The sequence below is a fragment of the Oncorhynchus masou genome, unplaced genomic scaffold (assembly GCF_036934945.1).
Source record: "Oncorhynchus masou masou isolate Uvic2021 unplaced genomic scaffold, UVic_Omas_1.1 unplaced_scaffold_1949, whole genome shotgun sequence".
In the NCBI taxonomy this organism is placed as follows: Eukaryota; Metazoa; Chordata; class Actinopteri; order Salmoniformes; family Salmonidae; genus Oncorhynchus; species Oncorhynchus masou.
The window spans coordinates 21,517-47,697 of record NW_027008443.1 but is presented as its reverse complement, the minus strand read 5'-3'; the positions used below and the strand labels follow the sequence as shown (position 1 = coordinate 47,697).

General features: G+C 40.1%; 1 protein-coding gene across 1 annotated transcript; it reads left to right on the top strand.

Annotated features, from left to right (window-relative positions):
• Positions 1-2,310: 2,310 nt before the first annotated feature.
• Positions 2,311-25,294, top strand: LOC135532624 (cytochrome P450 3A27-like). The gene is made up of 13 exons (XM_064960092.1): positions 2,311-2,515; positions 4,567-4,660; positions 5,044-5,096; positions 8,196-8,295; positions 8,849-8,962; positions 16,146-16,234; positions 19,831-19,979; positions 21,375-21,502; positions 21,850-21,928; positions 22,248-22,408; positions 22,623-22,849; positions 23,112-23,274; positions 24,206-25,294. The coding sequence occupies exons 1-13, from the start codon at positions 2,442-2,444 to the stop codon at positions 24,329-24,331; spliced, it is 1,557 nt and encodes a 518-aa protein (XP_064816164.1). The 5' UTR covers positions 2,311-2,441; the 3' UTR covers positions 24,332-25,294.
• Positions 25,295-26,181: the final 887 nt, after the last annotated feature.

The window sequence follows — 26,181 nt, the reverse complement described above, 5'->3', positions numbered from 1 at the left end:
CCCGGGGGGATCAATGGCTGTTGGTGTGCTGTCACTTTTATATAAGAAGGGGGAAGTAACAGACCTTGGCAACTGGCGGCCGTTGACCATGATGTGTGTAGATTACAAGCTACTTGCAAAGGTTTTAGCAGACCGGTTGCGCACAGCCCTTCCCTACGTCGTCCATGAGGATCAGACGTGCAGGGTAGAGGGCCGCTCTATTAGATGGAACCTACAGTTAATCAGGGACTCCATCGCTTGGGTTGAAGATAGAGGACTGCCTTTAATGGTAGCAGCGCTAGATCAGGCGAAAGCCTTTGATCGCGTGAATAGATCCTTTTTATTCAGAGTGTTAGGTCGATTAGGATTTGGGGAGAAGTTCATAGGATGGATTCGTACATTATATGTCGGAGCGGGGTGCCGAGTTAGTGTAAATAGTCACTTGGGTGATGTTTTTGACCTCTCGTCTGGGGTCAGGCAGGGGTGCCCACTCTCGGCTCTCCTCTTCGTTCTGTACATGGAGCCTCTGGGGGCTGCCATTAGGGCAGACACAGGGGTGGAAGGCTTGTTGATCCCTGGAAGTGGTGGGCTGCGTGTTAAGATGACGCAGTACGCCGACGACACTTCCTTGCTGCTGTGCAAGGACTCGTGCCTGACAAGGTCCCTTGCCATCTTTGGGGATTTCACCCGAGTGTCGGGAGCGGTTCTGAACCATGCAAAGTCTTCCGTCAAGTTTTTCGGAAGATGGCGCAGTAGAACGGATGTGCCCGGGGGGTTCTCTCTCTGTGAGGGGGCCCTGAGGATTCTCGGGGTCCATTTTGAGACCTCCGGCTCAGCGACGCTAAACTGGAACATGCGTATCACAGTGGTACAGAGGAAGCTAGCAATGTGGAAGGCTAGGTATTTGTCATTTATGGGCAAAGTCCTGGTCCTAAAGGTGGATGTGTTGCCGTCTCTTTTGTATTTGGCATACATCTACCCATTGCCGGCTTGTCTGAGGAGGCCTCTAGTGAGGCTTGTGTTTCAGTTTATGTGGAGTGGCAGGTGCGAGTGGGTCGCCAGGGCACGCATGATCTGTCCCATCGGGGAGGGAGGTAGAGGGGTACCACATTTCCCCCTCAAGCTGGACACAATGTTTGTTTCTTTCTTGTTAACGGAGCTTGCTCATCCAGTGATACACCCGTCCGGTTATCTCCTGCGGGTTCTTCTCGTATCAGGCGAGAAGCGTAATGGTGTGGTCTAACACATAGGTTTAGATCACAGGCACCTGTACGAGGAGGTCAGAAAGGCAGGGAGTCCGGCGCCTGTAGTGGGCATCTCGGAAGTGGTCTGGGAGGGAGTGCAGGCGCGGGTCTGGACAACAGGCTCAAGGACCTGAATTGGTTGAGCCTCCATAAGTGCTTGCCGGTACGTTCCATCTTGTACCGGAAATAGTTTGGTACAATCCCACACCTGTCCAAGATCCTCTTGTGGCAGGGAGGAGACTGTGCGCCATGTCTTTTGGGACTGTGCCTTTGCCGGAGTAGTATGGGCTAGGGCACGGGTGTTGTTAGGTTTGGTAAGGGGGATTTTGTATTGACGTGGGCCAGTTTAGAGAGAGGTGTAGGGAGAGCGAGAGGGACGGATAGGGACAGGTTTCTGCTCTGGCTTCTCATGAGTCTCTTTAAACGGGGGCTGTGGGAAGCCGGGCAGAACATGGTGAAAACAGGGAGAGATTGGGGGTGGAAGGGATAGTGAGGAGGGTGGAAGGAGATTTGAGGGGCAGGATGAAGAGGGAGGAGAGGAAGTGGGGGCAGCATGCTGCTCGGGAGAGGTGGAAGGGGGTTTAGGGCTGGGTGTCATTTAGATTTGTAAGGGGATAGATTAGGGACGGGGAGATAGGGAAAGGTAGTTTGTAGGGTGACGGGGAGGGAAGATGCTCCCCTGAGGTTTTGTTTGGGGTTTTTGTTTTGTTAAAATTAAAATACCATTATTGGAGTATGTATGAAAATTATGAGTTGTAAAGAATGAATGGTATTGGAGGGAATAAATTATTTTTTATAAAAAAATAGGCTGTATAGGTTTTCACGTTCCATTAGTTGTTTTTGTATTTGGTCATTTTCATCGTCATTAAACATGTATCAGAATTACCACGCTGCATTTTGGTCCGCTTTTCTTCCACCCGACGAAAGCCATTACACTATGGCATTATATCCACTTTTTGAATATTTTTGCATAAGTTTCAATATTGGACTCTTATTTTGAAGGCAAAACGCAAATTCCATTGTTGCTCAACCTTATTCTAGCTAGCATCACACAGGTGCTTTTCCGACAGGATATAATAATCACTTGCAACCTGAACGGTCTCGAACAGAGCACGGAGAACAGCAGCGGTCGGTAGTCGACATCGGAGGAGTGAACGAGCCTGAGAGAAAACGGAGCCTTTGTTTTCAGAAGCAGCAGGGAGCAGAACCGGAGGAAAGATGATGAGTTTTCTGCCATACTTCTCCGCTGAGACCTGGACCTTCCTGGCCCTCCTCATCACCCTCATTGTAGTGTAAGGACTTACCTCAAATCAAATGTTATTTGTCACATGCATCGTAGTTTATGTCGTGGAAATATTCAGTCAATTATTTTTCACAAATACCGGAGCCTGTGAGTTCAAATAGACTTGCATTACGACATAATAAAAGCCGAGCTGCTTCATGAAAACAACAACTTTTGCAGTCTTGGCAAACACTTCTTATACATCTGTCCTCCTTACGTGACACCCATAGTAACTCCTCTAAATGACTCATCACCTCTGGCCTTTACCCACCGTTATCTTATTGCCTTGCACTAAGTTTGGTTTCACTTTAGGGCAAGGAAACTTTAGAGCCACAGCAATAGCTCAACAACACAGACATGTTCTCAACTAGGACAGGTGCATGTAGGACCATAGCAACAGTCCATAGAAATAACCAGTACATGTCATCCGGCTAACTACTCTGAAAAGAACACTCATGTTCTGATAAAATCCCAAGAGGTGTAACAATAGCAACAGTATATATTAGACCATACCACTGCTACCAAAATAAACAGCCATGTCCTCTCCCCAGACAGGTGCATGTCTAATGGTGTCTGATGACCCAAACCCACATAAACAGTGCACTCATCTTGTGGACTATCCTGAAATGTATCATGGCCACAAATGTTCTGGAAAATGCTCAATAGACAGGTGAAACAGATCAGGCTGTGTCACAATGGTAACATGGCTATATACAGAATAACATGGTTATATACAGAATAACATGGTTATATACAGAATAACATGGTTATATACAGAATAACATGGTTATATACAGAATAACATGGCTATATACAGAATAACATGGCTATATACAGAATAACATGGTTATATACAGAATAACATGGTTATATACAGAATAACATGGCTATATACAGAATAACATGGCTATAAACAGAATAACATGGTTATATACAGAATAACATGGCTATATACAGAATAACATGGTTATATACAGAATAACATGGTTATATACAGAATAACATGGCTATATACAGAATAACATGGCTATAAACAGAATAACATGGTTATATACAGAATAACATGGCTATATACAGAATAACATGGTTATATACAGAATAACATGGCTATATACAGAATAACATGGCTATAAACAGAACAACATGGCTATAAACAGAATAACATGGCTATATACAGAATAACATGGTTATATACAGAATAACATGGTTATATACAGAATAACATGGCTATATACAGAATAACATGGTTATATACAGAATAACATGGCTATAAACAGAATAACATGGCTATATACAGAATAACATGGTTATGTACAGTTTAACATGGTTATATACAGAATAACATGGCTATATACAGAATAACATGGTTATATACAGAATAACATGGTTATGTACAGTTTAACATGGTTATATAAATAACAAAATGGTTAAATACAGATTAACATGGTTATATTTTTAATTACCTTTATTTAACTAGGCACAGTGGGTTAACTGCCTGTTCAGAGGCAGAATGACAGATTTGTACCTTGTTCAGCTCTGGGATTTGAACTTGCAACCTTCTGGTTACTAGTCCGTCGCTCTAACCACTAGGCTACCCTGCCGCCCCCTATATACAGAATAACATGGTTATATACAGAATAACATGGCTATATACAGAGTAACATGGTTATATACAGAATAACATGGTTATATACAGAATAACATGGTTATATACAGAATATCATGGTTATATACAGAGTAACATGGTTATATACAGAATATCATGGTTATATACAGAGTAACATGGTTATATACAGAATATCATGGTTATATACAGAGTAACATGGTTATATACAGAGTAACATGGTTATATACAGAATAAAATGGGTATATACAGAAACACACAGATTAACAGGGATAATATACTTAATCTGACTTCTCTAGAACATATTGCTATTTACCGTGTGTGTGTGTGTGTGTGTGTGTGTGTGTGTGTGTGTGTGTGTGTGTGTGTGTGTGTGTGTGTGTGTGTGTGTGTGTGTGTGTGTGTGTGTGTGTGTGTGTGTGTGTGTGTGTGTACAGGTACGGGTACTGGCCCTACGGTGTATTCACTAAGATGGGTATCCCTGGTCCCAAACCCCTACCTTACTTTGGCACAATGATGGAGTATAGAAAGGTTAGTACCCATTCAGAATAAATATCTCTCTCATATTTTAAACAACAGTGTTATTTTTATCCTATGTAAAACAATACATTGAGAAGGAAAAAGAGGACTAGCTGGTTGTTTGTTGTTTGAACAATAGATAAATACAAGGTAATTTGAGACCTGATCAGTCTAGAAGTTGTATTATTGACCCTGGGGACCATATAAAATAACCCTCCTCAACCCTCACCTATTTCAGGTGTGTTCTCTGTTCAGCTGTAGGACACACCTACATGACCTCCTAGGGCATGAATCAGCTGTTTTCTCTGTCTGTCTCTGTCTGTCTCTGTCTCTCTCTGTCTCTCTCTGTCTCTCTCTCTTTCTCTCTGTCTCTCTCTCTCTCTGTCTCTCTACAGGGCATGAATAACTTTGACACAGAGTGCTTTCAGAAGTATGGGAGAATCTGGGGGTGAGTTCAGTTGGCTGTACCGTACTAGGATGACTGTACTATTCCTTACAATTCATCACCTGCTGGAGCTGTCATGTGACCATGAAGAATAGTAATAATATCAACCACGACCAGAATAATGTTTTCTTTGTAGTTTTATAAGAGGTGGTTAAATGTGTGTCTGTGTTTCTACTCTGTGAAGGATCTATGATGGGAGACAGTCTGTACCATGTAGGTGTATATATAGTGGTTAAAGACAGGCGTGTGTTTCTCCTCTGTGAAGGTTCTATGATGGGAGGCAGTCTGTACCATGTAGTTGTATATATAGTGGTTAAAGCCAGGTGTGTGTTTCTCCTCTGTGAAGGATCTATGATGGGAGGAAGTCTGTTCTGTGTATCATGTAGGATTGTAGGTGTAATCAGACCCCTTCAATTTTCCACATTTTTTTACATTACAGCCTTATTCTAAAATTGATTTAATCGTTTTTTTTCTAATCAATCTACTCACACAATTCCCCATATTGACAAAGCAAAACCTGTTTGATTTCATTCCAGTCTGAGGTCCTGAGCACTCTTGAGCAGACTTTCATCATGGATCTCTCTGTACTTTGCTCTGTTCATCTTTCCCTCGATCCTGACTAGTATCCCAGTCCCTGCCGCTGAAAAACATCCCCACATCATGATGCTGCCACCACCATGCTTCACCGTAGGGATGGTGCCATGTTTCATCCAGACGTGACCCTTGGCATTCAGGCCAAAGAGTTTAATCTTGATTTCATCTGACCAGAGAATCTTGTTTCTCATTGTCTGAGAGTCTTTAGTTACCTTTTGACAAACTCCAAGCGGGCTGTCATGTGCCTTTTACTGAGGAGTGGCTTCCGTCTGGCCACTCTACCATAAAGGCCTGATTGGTGGAGTGCTGTAGATATGGTTCTCCTCCTGGAAGGTTCTCCCATCTTCGACCTCATGGCTTGGCGTTTGCTCTGAAAATGCTCTGTCAACTGTGGGACCTTAAGAAGACAGGTGTGTGCCTTTCCAAATCATGTCCAATCAATGGAATTTACCACAGATGTACTCCAATCAAGTTGGAGAAACATCTCAAGCATGACGGAAACATGATCAATAGAAACAAAATGCACCTGAGCTCAATTTGGTGTCTGAATACTTATTTAACTAAGGTATTTCTGTTCTTCTCTTCTCGTTATGGGGTATTGTGATGTCATTATGGGGTATTGTGATGTCATTATGGGGTATTGTGATGTCATTATGGGATATTGTGTGTAGATTTATGAGGGATTTTATTTATTTAATCATTTTTAGAATAAGGATGTAACTTAACGAAATGCCTCTGTGAAGGATCTATGACGCGAGGCAGTCTGTTCTGTGTACCATAAAGCCAGGTGTGTGTTTCTCCTCTGTGAAGGATCTATGATGGGAGGCAGTCTGTTCTGTGTACCATAAAGCCAGGTCCGTGTTTCTCCTCTGTGAAGGATCTATGATGGGAGGCAGCCTGTACCATGTAGGTGTATATATAGTGGTTAAAGCCAGGTGTGTGTTTCTCCTCTGTGAAGGATCTATGATGGGAGGCAGCCTGTTCTGTGTATCATGTAGTTGTATATATATATAGTGGTTAAAGCCAGGTGTGTGTTTCTCCTCTGTGAAGGATCTATGATGGGAGGCAGTCTGTTCTGTGTACCATAAAGCCAGGTGTGTGTTTCTCCTCTGTGAAGGATCTATGATGGGAGGCAGTCTGCTCTGTGTACCATAAAGCCAGGTGTGTGTTTCTCCTCTGTGAAGGATCTATGATGGGAGGCAGTCTGCTCTGTGTACCATAAAGCCAGGTGTGTGTTTCTCCTCTGTGAAGGATCTATGATGGGAGGCAGTCTGTTCTGTGTACCATAAAGCCAGGTCTGTGTTTCTCCTCTGTGAAGGATCTATGATGGGAGGCAGCCTGCTCTGTGTACCATAAAGCCAGGTGTGTGTTTCTCCTCTGTGAAGGATCTATGATGGGAGGCAGTCTGTTCTGTGTACCATAAAGCCAGGTCTGTGTTTCTCCTCTGTGAAGGATCTATGATGGGAGGCAGTCTGTTCTGTGTATCATGTAGTTGTATATATAGTGGTTAAAGCCAGGTGTGTTTCTCCTCTGTGAAGGATCTATGATGGGAGGCAGTCTGTTCTGTGTACCATAAAGCCAGGTGTGTGTTTCTCCTCTGTGAAGGATCTATGATGGGAGGCAGTCTGTTCTGTGTACCATACAGCCAGGTCCGTGTTTCTCCTCTGTGAAGGATCTATGATGGGAGGCAGCCTGTACCATGTAGGTGTATATATAGTGGTTAAAGCCAGGTGTGTGTTTCTCCTCTGTGAAGGATCTATGATGGGAGGCAGCCTGTTCTGTGTATCATGTAGTTGTATATATATATAGTGGTTAAAGCCAGGTGTGTGTTTCTCCTCTGTGAAGGATCTATGATGGGAGGCAGACTGTTCTGTGTACCATAAAGCCAGGTCTGTGTTTCTCCTCTGTGAAGGATCTATGATGGGAGGCAGCCTGCTCTGTGTACCATAAAGCCAGGTGTGTGTTTCTCCTCTGTGAAGGATCTATGATGGGAGGCAGTCTGTTCTGTGTACCATAAAGCCAGGTCTGTGTTTCTCCTCTGTGAAGGATCTATGATGGGAGGCAGCCTGCTCTGTGTACCATAAAGCCAGGTGTGTGTTTCTCCTCTGTGAAGGATCTATGATGGGAGGCAGTCTGTTCTGTGTACCATAAAGCCAGGTCTGTGTTTCTCCTCTGTGAAGGATCTATGATGGGAGGCAGTCTGTTCTGTGTATCATGTAGTTGTATATATAGTGGTTAAAGCCAGGTGTGTGTTTCTCCTCTGTGAAGGATCTATGATGGGAGGCAGTCTGTTCTGTGTACCATACAGCCAGGTCCGTGTTTCTCCTCTGTGAAGGATCTATGATGGGAGGCAGCCTGTACCATGTAGGTGTATATATAGTGGTTAAAGCCAGGTGTGTGTTTCTCCTCTGTGAAGGATCTATGATGGGAGGCAGCCTGTTCTGTGTATCATGTAGTTGTATATATATATAGTGGTTAAAGCCAGGTGTGTGTTTCTCCTCTGTGAAGGATCTATGATGGGAGGCAGCCTGCTCTGTGTATCATGGACAAAAGCATGATCAAGACCGTCCTGATTAAAGAGTGTTACAACATCTTCACCAACCGCAGGGTGAGACACACACACACACACACACACACACACACACACCTCTACACACACACACACACACACACACACACCTCTACACACACACACACCTCTACACACACACACACCTCTACACACACCTCTACACACACACACACCTCTACACACACACACACACACACACACACACACACACACACACACACACACACACACACACACACACACACACACACACACACACACACACACACACCTCTACACACACACACCTCTACACACACACACACCTCTACACACACACACACCTCTACACACGCACACCTCTACACACACACACCTCTACACACACACACACACACACACACACACACACACACACACACACACACACACACACACACACACACACACACACACACACACCTCTTCACACACACACCCCTAATAATAATGGGAATAATAATAATCCTAACATTATGACTGATATTATTAATACATTATTTGTGTTTCAGAATTTAATTCTGAATGGTGACCTGTTTGATAATTAATACAACTGTCCTCCATGTTGTAGAACTTCCATCTGAATGGTGAGCTGTTTGACGCGGTGTCCGTTGCCGAGGACGATTCATGGAGACGGATCCGTAGTGTCCTCTCACCTTCCTTTACCTCTGGACGACTAAAGGAGGTAGAACCATCCCTCCATCCCTCCCTTTCTGCTTTATCAACTTGTTATAAACTCATTATAGCTTGTTATAAACTCATTATAAACTCATTATAGTTTGTTATAAACTCTTTATAAACTCATTATAGCGTGTTATAAACACTTTATAGCGTGTTATAAACTCTATAAACTCATTATAGATTGTTATAAACTCATTATAGATTGTTATAACTCTATAAACTCATTATATCTTGTTATAAACTCTATAACCTCAATATAGCTTGTTATAAACTCCTTATAAACTCAATATAGCTTGTTATAAACTCTAAACTCAATATAGCTTGTTATAACTCTATAAACTCATTATAGCTTGTTATAAACTCTATAAACTCAATATAGCTTGTTATAAACTCTTTGTAATCTCATTATACCTTGTTATAAACTCTATAAACTCATTATAGCTTGTTATAAACTCATTATAGCTTGTTATAACTCTATAAACTCATTATAGCTTGTTAAACTCTATACACTCATTATAGCTTGTTATAACTCTATAAACTCATTATAGTATGTTATAAACACTAAACTCAATATAGCTTGTTATAATCTCTATCAACTCAATATAGCGTGTTATAAACTCTATAAACTCAATATAGCTTGTTATACCCTCTTTGGAAACGCTTTATAGCTTGTTATAAACTCATTATAGCTTGTTATAAACTCATTCTAGCTTGTTATAAACTATTTACTAACTCATTATAGCTTGTTATAACTCTATACACTCATTATAGCTTGTTATAACTCTATAAACTCATTATAGTATGTTATAAACACTAAACTCAATATAGCTTGTTATAAACTCTTTATAAACTGTTTATAAACTCAATATAGCTTGTTATAATCTCTATAAACTCAATATAGCGTGTTATAAACTCTATAAACTCAATATAGCTTGTTATACCCTCTTTGTAAACGCTTTATAGCTTGTTATAAACTCATTATAGATTGTTATAAACTAATTCTAGCTTGTTATAAACGCTTACTAACTCATTATAGCTTGTTATAAATTCTTTATAAACTCATTGTAGCTTGTTATAAACTCTTTATAAACTCATTATAGCTTGTTATAAACTCTTTACTGACTCATTATAGCTTGTTGTAAACTCTTTACTAACTCATTATAGCTTGTTATAAACTCTTTATAAACTCATTATAGCTTGTTATAAACTCTTTACTAACTCATTATAGCTTGTTATAAACTCTTTACTAACTCATTATAGCCTGTTATAAACTCTTTAGAAACTCATTATAGCTTGTTATAAACTCTTTAGAAACTCATTATAGCTTGTTATAAACTCATTATAGCTTGTTATAACTCTATAAACTCATTATAGCATGTTATAAACACTAAACACATTATAGCTTGTTATAAAATCTTTATAAACTGTTTATAAACTCAATATAGCTTGTTATAAACTCTTTATAAACTCATTATAGCTTGTTATAAACTCTTTATAAACTCATTATAGCTTGTTATAAACTCTTTATAAACTCATTATAGTTTGTTATAAACTCTTTATAAACTCATTATAGCTTGTTATAAACTCTTTATAAACTCATTATAGCTTGTTATAAACTCTTTATAGCTTGTTATAAACTCTTTTCTAACTCATTATAGCTTGTTATAAACTCTTTATAAACTCATTATAGCTTGTTATAAACTCTTTACTAACTCATTATAGCTTGTTATAAACTCTTTAGAAACTCATTATAGCTTGTTATAAACTCTTTAGAAACTCATTATAGCTTGTTATAAACTCATTATAGCTTGTTATAAACTCTATCAACTCAATATAGCGGGTTATAAACTCTATAAACTCAAAATAGCGTGTTATACCCTCTTTGAGAACTCATTATAGCTTGTTATAAACTCATTATAGCTTGTTATAAACGCATTATAGATTGTTATAAACTCATTCTAGCTTGTTATAAACTCTTTACTAACTCATTATAGCTTGTTATAAACTCTTTATAAACTCATTATAGCTTGTTATAAACTCTTTATAAACTCATTATAGCTTGTTATAAACTCTTTATAAACTCATTCTAGCTTGTTATAAACTCTTTATAAACTCATTCTAGCTTGTTATAAACTCTTTATAGCTTGTTATAAACTCATTCTAGCTTGTTATAAACTCTTTACTAACTCATTATAGCTCGTTATAAAGTCTTTATAAACTCATTCTAGCTTGTTATAAACTCTTTATAAACTCATTATAGCTTGTTGTAAACTCTTTACTAACTCATTATAGCTTGTTATAAACTCTTTACTAACTCATTACAACTTGTTATAAACTCTATAAACTCTTTATAAACTCATTATAGCTTGTTATAAACTCTTTACTAACTCATTATAGCTTATAACTCATTATAGCTTGTTATAAACTCTTTACTAACTCATTATAGCTTATAACTCATTATAGCTTGTTATAAACTCTTTACTAACTCATTACAACTTGTTATAAACTCTATAAACTCTTTATAAACTCATTATAGCTTGTTATAAACTCTTTACTAACTCAATATAGCTTATAACTCATTATAGCTTGTTATAAACTCTTTATAAATTCATTCTAGCTTGTTATAAACTCTTTACTAACTCATTATAGCTTGTTGTAAACTCTTTACTAACTCATTATAGCTTGTTATAAACTATTTTCTAACTCATTATAGCTTGTTATAAACTCTTTATAAACTCATTATAGCTTGTTATAACTCTATAAACTCATTATATCTTGTTATAAACTCTATAACCTCAATATAGCTCGTTATAAACTCTTTATAAACTCAATATAGCTTGTTGTAAACTCTAAACTCAATATAGCTTGTTATAACTCTATAAACTCATTATAGCTTGTTATAAACTCTATAAACTCAATATAGCTTGTTATAAACTCTTTGTAATCTCATTATAGCTTGTTGTAAACTCTATAAACTCATTATAGCTTGTTATAAACTCATTATAGCTTGTTATAAACTCTATAAACTCATTATAGCTTGTTATAACTCTATAAACTCATTATAGTATGTTATAAACACTAAACTCAATATAGCTTGTTATAAACTCTTTATAAACTGTTTATAAACTCAATATAGCTTGTTTTACCCTCTTTGGAAACGCTTTATAGCTTGTTATAAACTCTTTACTAACTCATTATAGCTTGTTAAAACTCTATACACTCATTATAGCTTGTTATAACTCTATAAACTCATTATAGTATGTTATAAACACTAAACTCAATATAGCTTGTTATAAACTCTTTATAAACTGTTTATAAACTCAATATAGCTTGTTATAATCTCTATAAACTCAATATAGCGTGTTATAAACTCTTTAAACTCAATATAGCTTGTTATACCCTCTTTGTAAATGCTTTATAGCTTGTTATAAACTCATTATAGATTGTTATAAACTAATTCTAGCTTGTTATAAACGCTTTACTAACTCATTATAGCTTGTTATAAATTCTTTATAAACTCATTGTAGCTTGTTATAAACTCTTTATAAACTCATTATAGCTTGTTATAAACTCTTTACTAACTCATTATAGCTTGTTGTAAACTCTTTAATAACTCATTATAGCTTGTTATAAACTCTTTTCTAACTCATTATAGCTTGTTATAAACTCTTTATAAACTCATTATAGCTTGTTATAAATTCTTTACTAACTCATTATAGCTTGTTATAAACTCTTTAGAAACTCATTATAGCTTGTTATAAACTCTTTAGAAACTCATTATAGCTTGTTATAAACTCATTATAGCTTGTTATAAAATCTTTATAAACTGTTTATAAACTCAATATAGCTTGTTATAAACTCTATCAACTCAATATAGCGGGTTATAAACTCTATAAACTCAAAATAGCGTGTTATACCCTCTTTGTGAACTCATTATAGCTTGTTATAAACTCATTATAGCTTGTTATAAACGCATTATAGATTGTTATAAACTCATTCTAGCTTGTTATAAACTCTTTACTAACTCATTATAGCTTGTTATAAACTCTTTATAAACTCATTATAGCTTGTTATAAACTCTTTATAAACTCATTATAGCTTGTTATAAACTCTTTATAAACTCATTCTAGCTTGTTATAAACTCTTTATAAACTCATTCTAGCTTGTTATAAACTCTTTATAGCTTGTTATAAACTCATTCTAGCTTGTTATAAACTCTTTACTAACTCATTATAGCTCGTTATAAAGTCTTTATAAACTCATTCTAGCTTGTTATAAACTCTTTATAAACTCATTATAGCTTGTTATAAACTCTTTACTAACTCATTATAGCTTGTTATAAACTCTTTACTAATTCATTACAACTTGTTATAAACTCTATAAACTCTTTATAAACTCATTATAGCTTGTTATAAACTCTTTACTAACTCATTATAGCTTATAACTCATTATAGCTTGTTGTAAACTCTTTACTAACTCTTTACTAACTCATTATAGCTTGTTATAAACTCTATAAACTCTTTATAAACACATTATAGCTTGTTATAAACTCTTTACTAACTCATTATAGCTTGTTATAAACTCATTACTAACTCATTATAGCATGTTATAAAATCTTTACTAACTCATTATAGCTTGTTATAAACTCTTTACTAACCCATTATAGCTTGTTATAAACTCTTTCTCATATTATTTTAGATACCTTATTTACATTATTACTCAAAGATGGAGTTATGCGTCCTCTAAAACATGACCCTTTTGACCACCTACTTCCTGCTTGACCCGGTTGTCAGCAGCACTAATGTGAAAGACATGACCACCTACTTCCTGCTTGACCCGGTTGTCAGCAGCACTAATGTGAAAGACATGACCACCTACTTCCTGCTTGACCCGGTTGTCAGCAGCACTAATGTGAAAGACATGACCACCTACTTCCTGCTTGACCCGGTTGTCAGCAGCACTAATGTGAAAGACATGACCACCTACTTCCTGCTTGACCCGGTTGTCAGCAGCACTAATGTGAAAGACATGACCACCTACTTCCTGCTTGACCCGGTTGTCAGCAGCACTAATGTGAAAGACCCTTCGACTGACACCCCGAGTCAGCTTGCAGGCGCCCGGCCCTGTCACAAAGAGTCGCTAGAGCATGATGAGACAAGGTCCCGGACGGCGCTGCGACAATTGTGTGCCATCCTATGGGGTTCCGGTTGGGGTTCCGGTTGGTTCATGGTTGTGACACAGCCTGGGATTGAACACCAGGCTGTATTGACGTTCTGCAGTGCTATTGACCGCTGCACCACCCAGGACCCATATGTTCTTCATATAGGACTAGAATTAGATGCTGATGGCTTTCACTTCTCTTCACAAAGATTTAATGGTTATGGGTCTCCCTCTCTCTCTCTCTGAATTAATAACTGCTATAGTCAACCAACATCTGAATGATTATGGGTCTGAATGGTTATGGGTCTGAATTAATAACTGCTATAGTCTACCACCATCTGAATGGATATGGGTCTGAATTAATAACTGCTATAGCCTACCACCATCTGAATGGTTCTGGGTCTGAATTAATAACTTCTATAGCCTACCACCATCTGAATGGTTATGTGTCTGAATTAATAACTGCTATAGTCTACCACCATCTGAATGGTTATGGGTCTGAATGGTTATGGGTCTGAATTAATAACTGCTATAGTCAACCACCGTCTGAATGATTATAGGTCTGAATGGTTATGGGTCTGAATTAATAACTGCTATAGTCTACCACCATCTGAATGGTTATGGGTCTGAATTAATAACTGCTATAGTCTACCACCATCTGGATGGTTATGGGTCTGAATAAATAACTGCAATAGCGTTCACTCTTCTTTCAAACTACCCGTGATTTCTACCCGTGATTTCTACCCGTGATTTCTACCCGTGATTTCTACCTGTGATTTCTACCTGTGATTTCTACCTGTGATTTCTATTGACTGCTGTATTTAACATTCATCAAACAAGAGCTTGCATCCCTCTTCGATTAGTCTATTTGTATAGGAAATGCAACAACAACAAAAATGTCTAGCAAGCTATTCTAGTCTATCTTTTCCTGAATGGGAATCCAAGCGCTAAGGAACGTAATTGACTGGTTTCTCTTAGTTATTTGTCCCGGGAAAAGGGAGTGGTTTTGTGCGTTAATCTCGGTAACCGGGCTATGCCATTCAACCCTAATCATGAAGCAGCACTCTCTACCTCTCCCTCTACCTCTCCCTCTACCTCTCTCTCTCTCTCTCTCTCTACCTCTCTCTCTCCCTCTACCTCTCCCTCTACCTCTCTCTCTACCTCTCCCTCTACCTCTCTCTCTCTCTCTCTCTCTCTCTCTACCTCTCTCTCTCTCCCTCTACCTCTCTCTCTCTACCTATCTCTCTCTCTCTCTCTCTACCTCTCTCTCTCTACCTCTCCCTCTCTCTCTCTCTACCTCTCTCTCTCTCTCTACCTCTCTCTCTCTCTCCCTCTACCTCTCCCTCTCTCTCTCTCTACCTCTCTCTCTCTCTACCTCTCTCTCTCTCTCTCCCTCTACCTCTCCCTCTCTCTCTCTACCTATCTTTCTCTCTCTCTCTCTCTCTCTACCTCTCTCTCTCTACCTCTCTCTCTCTACCTCTCTCTCTCTCCCTCTACCTCTCTCTCTCTACCTCTCTCTCTCTACCTCTCCCTCTCTCTCTCTCTACCTCTCTCTCTCTCTCTACCTCTCTCTCTCTCTCCCTCTACCTCTCCCTCTCTCTCTCTCTACCTCTCTCTCTCTCTACCTCTCTCTCTCTCTCCCTCTACCTCTCCCTCTCTCTCTCTACCTCTCTCCCTCTACCTCTCCCTCTCTCTCTCTCTCTCTCTACCTCTCAATTCAATTCAATTCAAGGGCTTTATTGGCATGGGAAACATGTGTTAACATTGCCAAAGCAAGTGAGGTAGATAATATATAAGGTGAATATATAAAGTGAAATAAACAATAAAAATTAACAGTAAACATAACACATACAGAAGTTTCAAAACAATAAAGACATTACAAATGTCATATTATATATATACAATGTTTTAACAATGTACAAATGGTAAAGGACACAAGATAAAATAAACAAGCATAAATATGGGTCTCTCTCTCTATCCCTCTACCTCTCTCTCTCTCTACCTCTCTCTGTCTCTCTCTCCTCTAGATGTTTGGTATCATGAAGCAGCACTCTTCTAACCTGCTGAGCGGAATGAAGAAGCAGGCAGATAAAGACCAGCCCATTGAACTGAAGGAGTGAGTCCTGACCTCGAACCTCTTACCTCTGACATTTCAACTTACACCTCTGAGTCTTAATTGTAATACACATACAGTGGCAAGAAAAAGTATGTGAACCGTTTGGAATGACCTGTATTTCTGCATAAATGGTCATCGAATTTGATCTGATCTTCATCTAAGTTACGACCATTCTGTTGTTGATTTACTTCTGTGTTTTGGGTCGTTGTCCTGTTGTATCACCCAACTTCTGTTGACATTCAATTGGCGGACAGATAGCCTTCCATTCTCCTTCAAAATGTATTGATAAACTTGGGAATACATTTTTCCGTTCATGATAGCAAGCTGTCCAGGCCCTGACGCATCAAAGCAGCCCCAAACCATGATGCTCCCTCCACCAGACTTTACAGTTGGGGAAGAGGTTTTGATGTTGGTGTGCTGTGCCTTTTTTTTCTCCAGACATAGTGTTGTGTGTTCCTTTCAACCAACTAAACTTTAGTTTAATCTGTACACAAAATATTTTGCTTGTGGCGCTGTGGAACATCCAGGTGCTGCGAACATCAGACGTTCTGAAATGTTATTTTTTTTGGACAGCTTCTTCTTCTGTGGTGTCCTCCCATGAACACCATTCTTGTTTATTGTTTTACGTATCGTAGACTCGTCAACAGAGATGTTAGCATGTTCCAGAGATTTCTGTAAGTCTTTAGCTGACAATCTAGGATTCTTCTTAACCTCATAGAGCATTCTGCGCTGTGCTCTTGCAGTCATCTTTGCAGGACAGCCACTCCTAAGGAGAGTAGCAACAGTGCTGAACTTTCTCCATGTATAGACAATTTGTCTTACCGTGGACTGATGAACATCAAGGTTTTTAGAGATACTTCTGTAACCCTTTCCAGTTTTATGCAAGTCAGCAATTCTTAATCTTAGGTCTTCTGAGATCTCGTTTGTTCGAGGCATGGTTCACATAAGGCAATGCTTCTTGTGAATAGCAAACTCACATTTTTATAGGGCAGGGCAGCTCAAAACAACTTCTCCAATCTCGTCTCATTGATTGGACTCCAGGTTAGCTGACTCCTGACTCCAATTAGTTTTTGTCATTAGCCTAGGGGGGTTCACATACTTTTTCCAACCTACACTGTGAATGTTTAAATTATGTATTCAAAATAGACAATAAAAATACTGTAACGGCGTTCTTCTTTAGTAGAATGAGAGTCGGACCGAAATGCAGCGTGTAGGTTACTCATGTTTATTTAGTGAAGACAAACGAACGAACTATACATGAACAACTAAATAATACAAAACAACAAACGGAACGTGAAACCTATTACAGCCTGACTGGTGCACACTACACAGAGACAGGAACAATCACCCACGAAATACAAAGCGAAAACCAGGCTACCTAAATACGGTTCCCAATCAGCGACAACGAGAATCACCTGACTCTGATTGAGAACCGCCTCAGGCAGCCAACCTATTTAACACACACACACCCCTAATCAGCTACAATCCCAGACACTACAAACCCCAATACGAAAACACAATACATAATAACCCCATGTCACACCCTGGTCTGACTAACTAATAAACTAAAACACAAAATACTAAGACCAAGGCGTGACAAATACAATAATTTGTGTTATTAGTTTAAGAAGACTGTGTTTGTCTATTGTTGTGACTTAGATGAAGATGAGATCAAATTTTATAACTAATTTATTTAGAAATCCAGGTAATTCCAAAGGGTTCACATACTTTGTCTTGCCAATGTAGTTGTGTGGTCAGTAGATGTGTGGTCAGTAGACGTGTGGTCAGTAGATTTGTGGTCAGTAGTTGTGGTCAATAGTTGTGTGGTTGTGGTCAGTAGTTGTGTGGTCAGTAGATTTGTGGTCAGTAGATTTGTGGTCAGTAGTGGTGATGAATAGTTGTGTGGTTGTAGTCAGTAGTTTTGTGGTTGGTAGTTGTGGTTGGTAGTTGTGGTCAGTAACTGTGTGGTTGTGGTCAATAGTTGTGTGGTCAGTAGTTGTGGTCAGTAGTTGTGTTCAGTAGTTATGTTTGGTAATTGTGGTCAATAGTTGTGTGGTGGTGGTCAGTAGTTGTGTGGTCAGTAGTTATGGTCAGTAGTTGTGTTCAGTAGTTGTGTGGTCAGTAGATGTGTGGTTGTGGTTAGTAACTGTGTGATTGTGGTCAGTAGTTGTGTGATTGTGGTCAGTAGTTGTGTGGTTGTGGTCAGTAGTTGTGGTCAATAGTTGAGTGGTCAGTAGTTGTGTGGTCAGTAGTTGTGTGGTCAGTAGATTTGTGGTCAGTAGTGGTGATGAATAGTTGTGTGGTTGTAGTCAGTAGTTTTGTGGTTGGTAGTTGTGGTTGGTAGTTGTGGTCAGTAACTGTGTGGTTGTGGTCAATAGTTGTGTGGTTGTGGTCAGTAGTTGTGTGGTCAGTAGTTGTGGTCAGTAGTTGTGTTCAGTAGTTATGTTTGGTAATTGTGTTCAATAGTTGTGTGGTTGTGGTCAGTAGTTGTGTGGTCAGTAGTTGTGTGGTCAGTAGTTGTGTGGTTGTGGTCAGTAACTGTGTGGTTGTGGTCAGTAGTTGTGTGGTTGTGGTCAATAGTTGTGTGGTTGTGGTTAGTAGTTGTGGTCAATAGTTGAGTGGTCAGGTGTTGTGGTCAGTAACTGTGTGGTTGGGGTCAATAGTTGTGTTGCTGTGGTCAGTCATTGTGTGGTCAGTAACGGTTTGGTTGTGGTTAGTAGTTGTGGTTAGTAACTGTGGTTGTGGTCAATGGTTGTGCGGTTGTGGTCAGTCGTTGTGTGATTGTGGTCAATAGTTGTGTGGTCTGTAGTTGTGTGGTTGTGGTCAGTAGTTGTGTGGTCAGTAGTTGTGTGGTTGTGGTCAGTAGTTGTGTTGCTGTGGTCAGTAGTTGGGTGGTCAGTAGTTGTGGTCAGTAATTGTGGTCAGTAGTTGTGGTCAGTAGGTGTGATCAGTAGTTGTGTGGTCAGTAGTTGTGGTCAGTAGTTGGGTGGTCAGTAGTTGTGGAATTGTGGTCAGTAGTTGTGTTGCTGTGGTCAGTAGTTGTGGTCAGTAGTTGTGGTCAGTAATTGTGGTCAGTAGTTGTGGTCAGTAGGTGTGATCAGTAGTTGTGTGGTCAGTAGTTGTGGTCAGTAGTTGGGTGGTCAGTAGTTGTGTAGTTGTGGTCAGTAGTTGTGTTGCTGTGGTCAGTAGTTGTGGTCAGTAGTTGTGGTCAGTAATTGTGGTCAGTAGTTGTGGTCAGTAGGTGTGATCAGTAGTTGTGTGGTCAGTAGTTGTGTGGTTGTGGTCGGTAGCTGTGGTCAGTTGTTGTGTTGTTGTGGTAGGTAGTTGCGTTGTTGTGTGGTCAGTAGTTGTGTGGTTGTGGTTGTGTTGTAGGTTCTTTGGGCCCTACAGTATGGACGTAGTTGTGATCAGTAGTTGTGTAGTTGTGTGGTCAGTAGTTGTGTAGTCAGTAGCTGTGTGGTGTGTAATTGTGGTTGTGTTGCAGGTTCTTTGGGCCCTACAGTATGGACGTGGTTGTGATCAGTAGTTGTGTAGTTGTGTGGTCAGTAGTTGTGTGGTCGGTAGCTGTGTGGTGTGTAATTGTGGTTGTGTTGCAGGTTCTTTGGGCCCTACAGTATGGACGTGGTCACCAGCACAGCCTTCAGTGTGGACATTGACTCTCTGAACAACCCTTCAGACCCCTTTGTCTCCAACGTCAAGAAGATGCTCAAGTTCGACCTGTTCAACCCACTGTTCCTCCTAGTCGGTGAGACCACACACACACGCATGCGCAGACACACAAGGACGCAAAGTTTTTTTTTTTATCCTATGAAGTTGTATGCCTCTGTATAAGAAGGGTATAAAGTCTGACCCTGGGATTTATAGGCCTGTATGTATGCTCTATGCTAGGCTAGAAAGTCCAAGCTGCTTGATAAGGACTCCATGAAAGTGCTAGCTTCTGGCGTTCCGCAGGGGAGCGTGCTTGGGCCTCTGCTGTATATATTGTATATTAACGATATGATGAAAGATGCTTGTTCTTGCTGTCTTTTTCTTTATGTGGATGACTACACTTCTGGTGTCTCACAAAAGTAATACTGTGTTGGAGAGCATACTTAGCACAGAGCTTACTAACATTAGCAAATAGCTTGGAGATATTAAGTTATATCTGTACTTAGGGAAAACCTGAAGCAATTATTTTTTGTTCCAGACCTAAATTGAGTAGGTCCTCTAAAATCAGAGTGGAGATAGGGGGTGAGGTGCTGACTACTCAAACCTCTGTTAGCTACTTGGGATGTATCCTTGATGGAAGCTTGGGAGGTGTGAGCATGGCCAATAAGGTGCTAGGGAAGGTTAATGCCAGGATTAAGTTTTTGGCTAGAAAGTCCAAGCTGCTGGATAAGGCCTCCATGAAAGTGCTAGCTACTGCCCTCATTCAATGCCATTTTGACTATGCTAGTACTTCCTGGTTTGGGGGCTTATCTAATCTTATGAAGGGGAAGCTCCAGATAGCCCAGAATAAGCTGATCAGGGAAGTATTGAAGGTGAGTCCACGTACTCCCATAGGCAGGAGCTGCTTTCAGGAACTAAACTGGCTGCCTGTTGAGGCTAGGTCTGGTTAACAGAAGTATTTATGGTCCTGGTTCAAGAGTAATGCTGGGAAAGGTACTGTCTTGTATACTGGAGCCTCAGAATGGAACGAGTTGCCTCTGCCCATAACAACAACATCCTCTCTGGGCAACTTTAAAAATAAAGTAAAACTGTGTTTGATGTCTTCTGTGCCCATATGAATAACCCCTATGATGTAACTGGATTGATGAGATAGATGTTATTCTTCTCTGTTGTTGTTTGATTATTTCACAGCCATACTGTGTTTGATCTTGTCCAGCCATCTTGTCTCAAAGAGGAACACAATGGAAACAAGTCCCAGACTGTATTGTCTGTTATCCTCCATGATTTAACAATGTAAATAAGTCCCAGAATGTATTGTCGGTTATCCTCCATGATTTTATTCATGTGCTGTATGGCTTTTTCAAGTTTTATGTGTGCTTTTCTTTTTAAATGGTCGAATTAATAAACTAAACTAAAACTTTCTGTAAAACGTTCCTCTCCTCCTCTCCCGTCCTCCCCTCCATTCCTCTCCTCCTCTCCTCTCCTTCTCCAGCTTTCTTTCCCTTCACAGGTCCTATCTTGGAGAAGATGAAGTTTTCTTTCTTCCCGGCTGCGGTGACAGACTTCTTTTATGCCTCGCTGGCTAAGATCAAATCTGGACGTGACTCTGGGATCTCAACCGTAAACATGTTTTATATTTTTATTTAATTATTTTGATATTTTCATCTATTCATCTATTCATCTATACTATTCATCTATGTATTACATTTACATTTGTAATGTAATATTCTGTATTTACTTATTAAGTTTAGGAAAACCTATGTAACTAGTAATGGACACCAATATGAAACGTCCATATCGATATCATGTTGGAATTTAAAAATACTATTATTGGGACCCATATATTCTACTGGACCCGAGATCCAGTAGAATCTGTTTGTGTTGGTTGTGATTGGTCCAGATACAGTGGAATCTGTTTGTGTTGGATGTGATTGGACGGATTTGACCTCATGTCTTTCTGCTTCCAGAATCGGGTGGATTTCTTACAGCTGATGATCGACTCTCAGAAAGGCAACGACACAAAGACAGGAGAGGAACAGACTAAAGGTACCTGCCGAACAAACAACTGTAATCTACTGTTACAAACACACACCTGTTACAAACACACACCTGTAAGCTACTGTTACCAACACACACCTGTAAACTACTGTTACAAACACACACCTGTAAACTACTGTTACAAACACACACCTGTTACAAACACACAACTGTAAACTACTGTTACAAACACACACCTGTAAACTACTGTTACATACACACACCTGTTACAAACACACACCTGTTACAAACACACACCTGTAAACTACTGCTACACACACCTGGACTCTCTCTCTCTCCCTCCTCTCCTCTCTCTCTCCCTCCACAGGACTGACTGATCATGAGATCTTGTCTCAGGCCATGATCTTCATCTTCGCTGGCTACGAGACCAGCAGCAGTACAATGAGTTTCCTGGCCTATAACCTGGCAACCAACCCCCATGTCATGACCAAACTGCAAGAGGAGATAGATACTGTGTTCCCCAACAAGGTAACCCCCACACCATGACCAAACTGCAGGAGGAGATAGATACTGTGTTCCCCAACAAGGTAACCCCCACACCATGACGAAACTGCATGAGGAGATAGATACTGTGTTCCACAACAAGGTAACCCCCACACCATGACGAAACTGCATGAGGAGATAGATACTGTGTGGGTGCCAGATGTGGTGAGGTACTGATTTGTATGTAACCTCGGTGCAGGCTCCAATCCAGTACGAAGCTCTGATGCAGATGGACTATTTGGACTGTGTTTTGAACGAGTCTCTGAGACTGTACCCCATCGCCCCGCGACTAGAGAGGGTCGCCAAGAAGACGGTGGAGATCAATGGCATCATCATCCCCAAAGACTGCGTTGTCCTGGTTCCCACATGGACCCTCCACCGTGACCCAGAGATCTGGTCCGACCCTGAGGAGTTCAAACCAGAGAGGTACTGGGCCGCATTGTAACCACAGCACAACCATAACACAACCTTAATAGAACCACAGTACAACAATAACACAACCACAAATCAACTACAATACAATGTGTAATGTGTCTGAACCACAACCACAAATCAACAACAACACAATGTTTAATGTTTCTGAACCACAACCACAAATCAACTACAATACAATGTGTAATATGTCTGGACCACAACCACAAATCAACTACAATACAATGTGTAATGTGTCTGCCCTCCCCCTGTCCAGGTTCAGTAAGGAGAACAAGGAGCCTATTGATCCATACACGTACATGCCGTTTGGGGCGGGGCCCAGGAACTGTATCGGGATGCGCTTCGCCCTGATCATGATCAAACTGGCCATGGTCGAGCTCCTCCAGAGTTTCACTTTCTCCGTCTGCGACGAGACCGAGGTGAGACGCTCACCTGAGCAGACAGAATATGACATCATCAAACATCAGTATTTGTTTCAGCATGGTCAGCACCTGTTTTAACATGGACCTGTTTTAACATGGTCACCACCTGTTATAACATGGTCACCACCTGTTTTAACATGGTCACCACCTGTTTTAACATGGTCACCAATTGTTTTAACATGGTCACCACCTGTTTTAACATGGTCACCACCTCGTTTAACATGGTCACCACCTCGTTTCAGCATGGTCAGCACCTGTTTTAACATGGACCTGTTTTAACATGGTCACCACCTGTTATAACATGGACCTGTTTTAACATGGTCACCACCTGTTTTAACATGGTCACCACCTGTTTTAACATGGTCACCAATTGTTTTAACATGGTCACCACCTGTTTTAACATGGTCACCACCTCGTTTAACATGGTCACCACCTGTTTTAACATGGACCTGTTTTAACATGGACCTGTTTTAACATGGTCACCACCTGTTTTAACATGGACCTGTTTTAACATGGCCACCACCTGTTTTAACATGGACCTGTTTTAACATGGACCTGTTTTACATGGTCACCACCTGTTTTAACGTGGTCAGCGCCTGTTTTAACATGGTCACCGCCTGTTTTAACATGGTCACCGCCTGTTTTAACATGGTCACCACCTGTTTTAACATGGTCACCACCGGTTTTAACATGGACACCACCGGTTTTAACATGGACCTATTTTAACATGGTCACCACCTGTTTTAACATGGTCAGCACCTGTTTTAACATGGTCAGCACCTGTTTTAACATGGTCAACACCTGTTTTAACATGGTCAGCACCTGATTTAACATGGTCAGCACCTGGTTTATCATGGTCTGTTATTCTCTATAGATCCTGTTGGAGATGGACAACCAGGGTTATGTTCTGATATTTTATTCTCTATAGATCCCTCTGGAGATGGACAACCAGGGTCTGCTGATGCCAAAACGACCAATCAAACTGAGGCTGGAGGCCCGTAGAAACACCCTGAGCAACACCACAGCTACCACTCTGAAGAGTCCAACAACGTGACCAAATGCAGTAGCACCCTACCCTGGAGTGCCTCTCTCTCTCTTCCCCCTCTCCCCCCCACACAAAAGGGCAGACAGAAATACTCCTCTGCACGCACCCTCACCCCGCTAATTCTGGGATCTTTTATTTCAGCTCATGAAACATTTTTGTTCAACAGCCTCTCTATCTATCTATCTGTCTGTCTATCTGTCTGTCTATCTGTCTATCTATCTGTCTATCTGTCTGTCTGTCGATCGGCTACTGAATATTCAGGCCTTATCCTATAAGATACTGAATATTCAGGCTGGGATTCAATAGGCTACTTAATTAATATAATATGATATTAAGACTGCATTCACAATGAATGAACTGACTGAACTGAACAATCAGAAATGACCTTTAAAATGGCACATAGCTGACAAAGCGCTGGGATTGAATTCTGGTCTCAGTCTCATGCTTGGTTTGAGTAGGACTCAGAAACCCATTTCCACCAGATAACAGAGAGATAGAAATACTATGGATGCATTAGAGGTACATGTCTTGTTAAAGTTAAACACCAGGGGTATTAAATCCATGGCATGATGTCATGTCTGGATCCTGCACACTGGTGGCTGGTGGCTGGAATTCTCCTAGAATGTAGAACCTTAGCTGGTGTTCTATAGAAATGTACTCTCATTCTGTTCCTCTGGGTGTTCTGCTGTCCAGTCATTCCAAAATAGAATCTTTGCTGTCTAATCTAGAGGTACATGTCTTGTTAAAGTTCAACACCAGGGGTATTAAATCCATGGCATGATGTCATGTCTGGATCCTGCACACTGGTGGCTGGTGGCTGGAATTCTCCTAGAATGTAGAACCTTAGCTGGTGTTCTCTAGAACTGTACTCTCATTCTGTTCCTCTGGGTGTTCTGCTGTCCAGTCATTCCAAAATAGAATCTTTACTGTCTAATCATCACAAACCAATAAAATCATCACACTAATGAACAAGGTCGTCTGTGTATTTATTAACATTCATAAGACAAAACGTAAGACACAAACACACACAAATATACATGAGAACAATCAATATAGATTGATTTGTGTTATTTATCAAGACATACTGTATTTCTAATTTCATTCAGCTCGCCTAATTGTAGTGTGACGACTTGGTCGTCCACACGTTTCTTTTCAGATCCCAATACCGCCCCTGTGTGGCCGTTGGATGTAAATACACAGCCCAGGTCCCATTACAAACTATTAATCCACTGTCCACATTTTCCAGCTCTTGTAAATAAGAAAAGCATTTTGAATCAGAGATAATCTTGCAGCTCATTGGAACACTAGGATCGCATCTTACATCATACTCATAGTGCCATCTAGTTTAATACATTAAAAGAATTTAAAGAAATCTATGGCCTTATTTAGGATCATGAAGACCAACTTCTACTCTACTAAATAAATAAAAATATTAGAATAACAGTGCGGTTTCACATGAAACTATTTTGGAAATAGTTTGCCTTTAAACAGAAGCAAACGTGACGAAACACGGAGAAACAAAAACATCCTATGGCGTTCTGCATTAGCATCGAACAGCCCCCGTGATATGCAGCTGCTCAGGGAAGCTAGAAACCATTATACACGTGCAGTTAGAAAAGCTAAGGCTAGCTTTTTCAAGCAGAAATTTGCTTCCTGCCACACTAACTCAAAAAAGTTCTGGGACACTGTAAAGTCCATGGAAAATAAGAACACCTCCTCCCAGCTGCCCACTGCACTGAAGATAGGAAACACTGATAAATCCACCATCATTGAGAATTTCAATAAGCATTTTTCTACGGCTGGCCATCCTTTCCACCTGGCTACTCCTACCCCGGTCAACAGCACTGCACCCCCCGCAG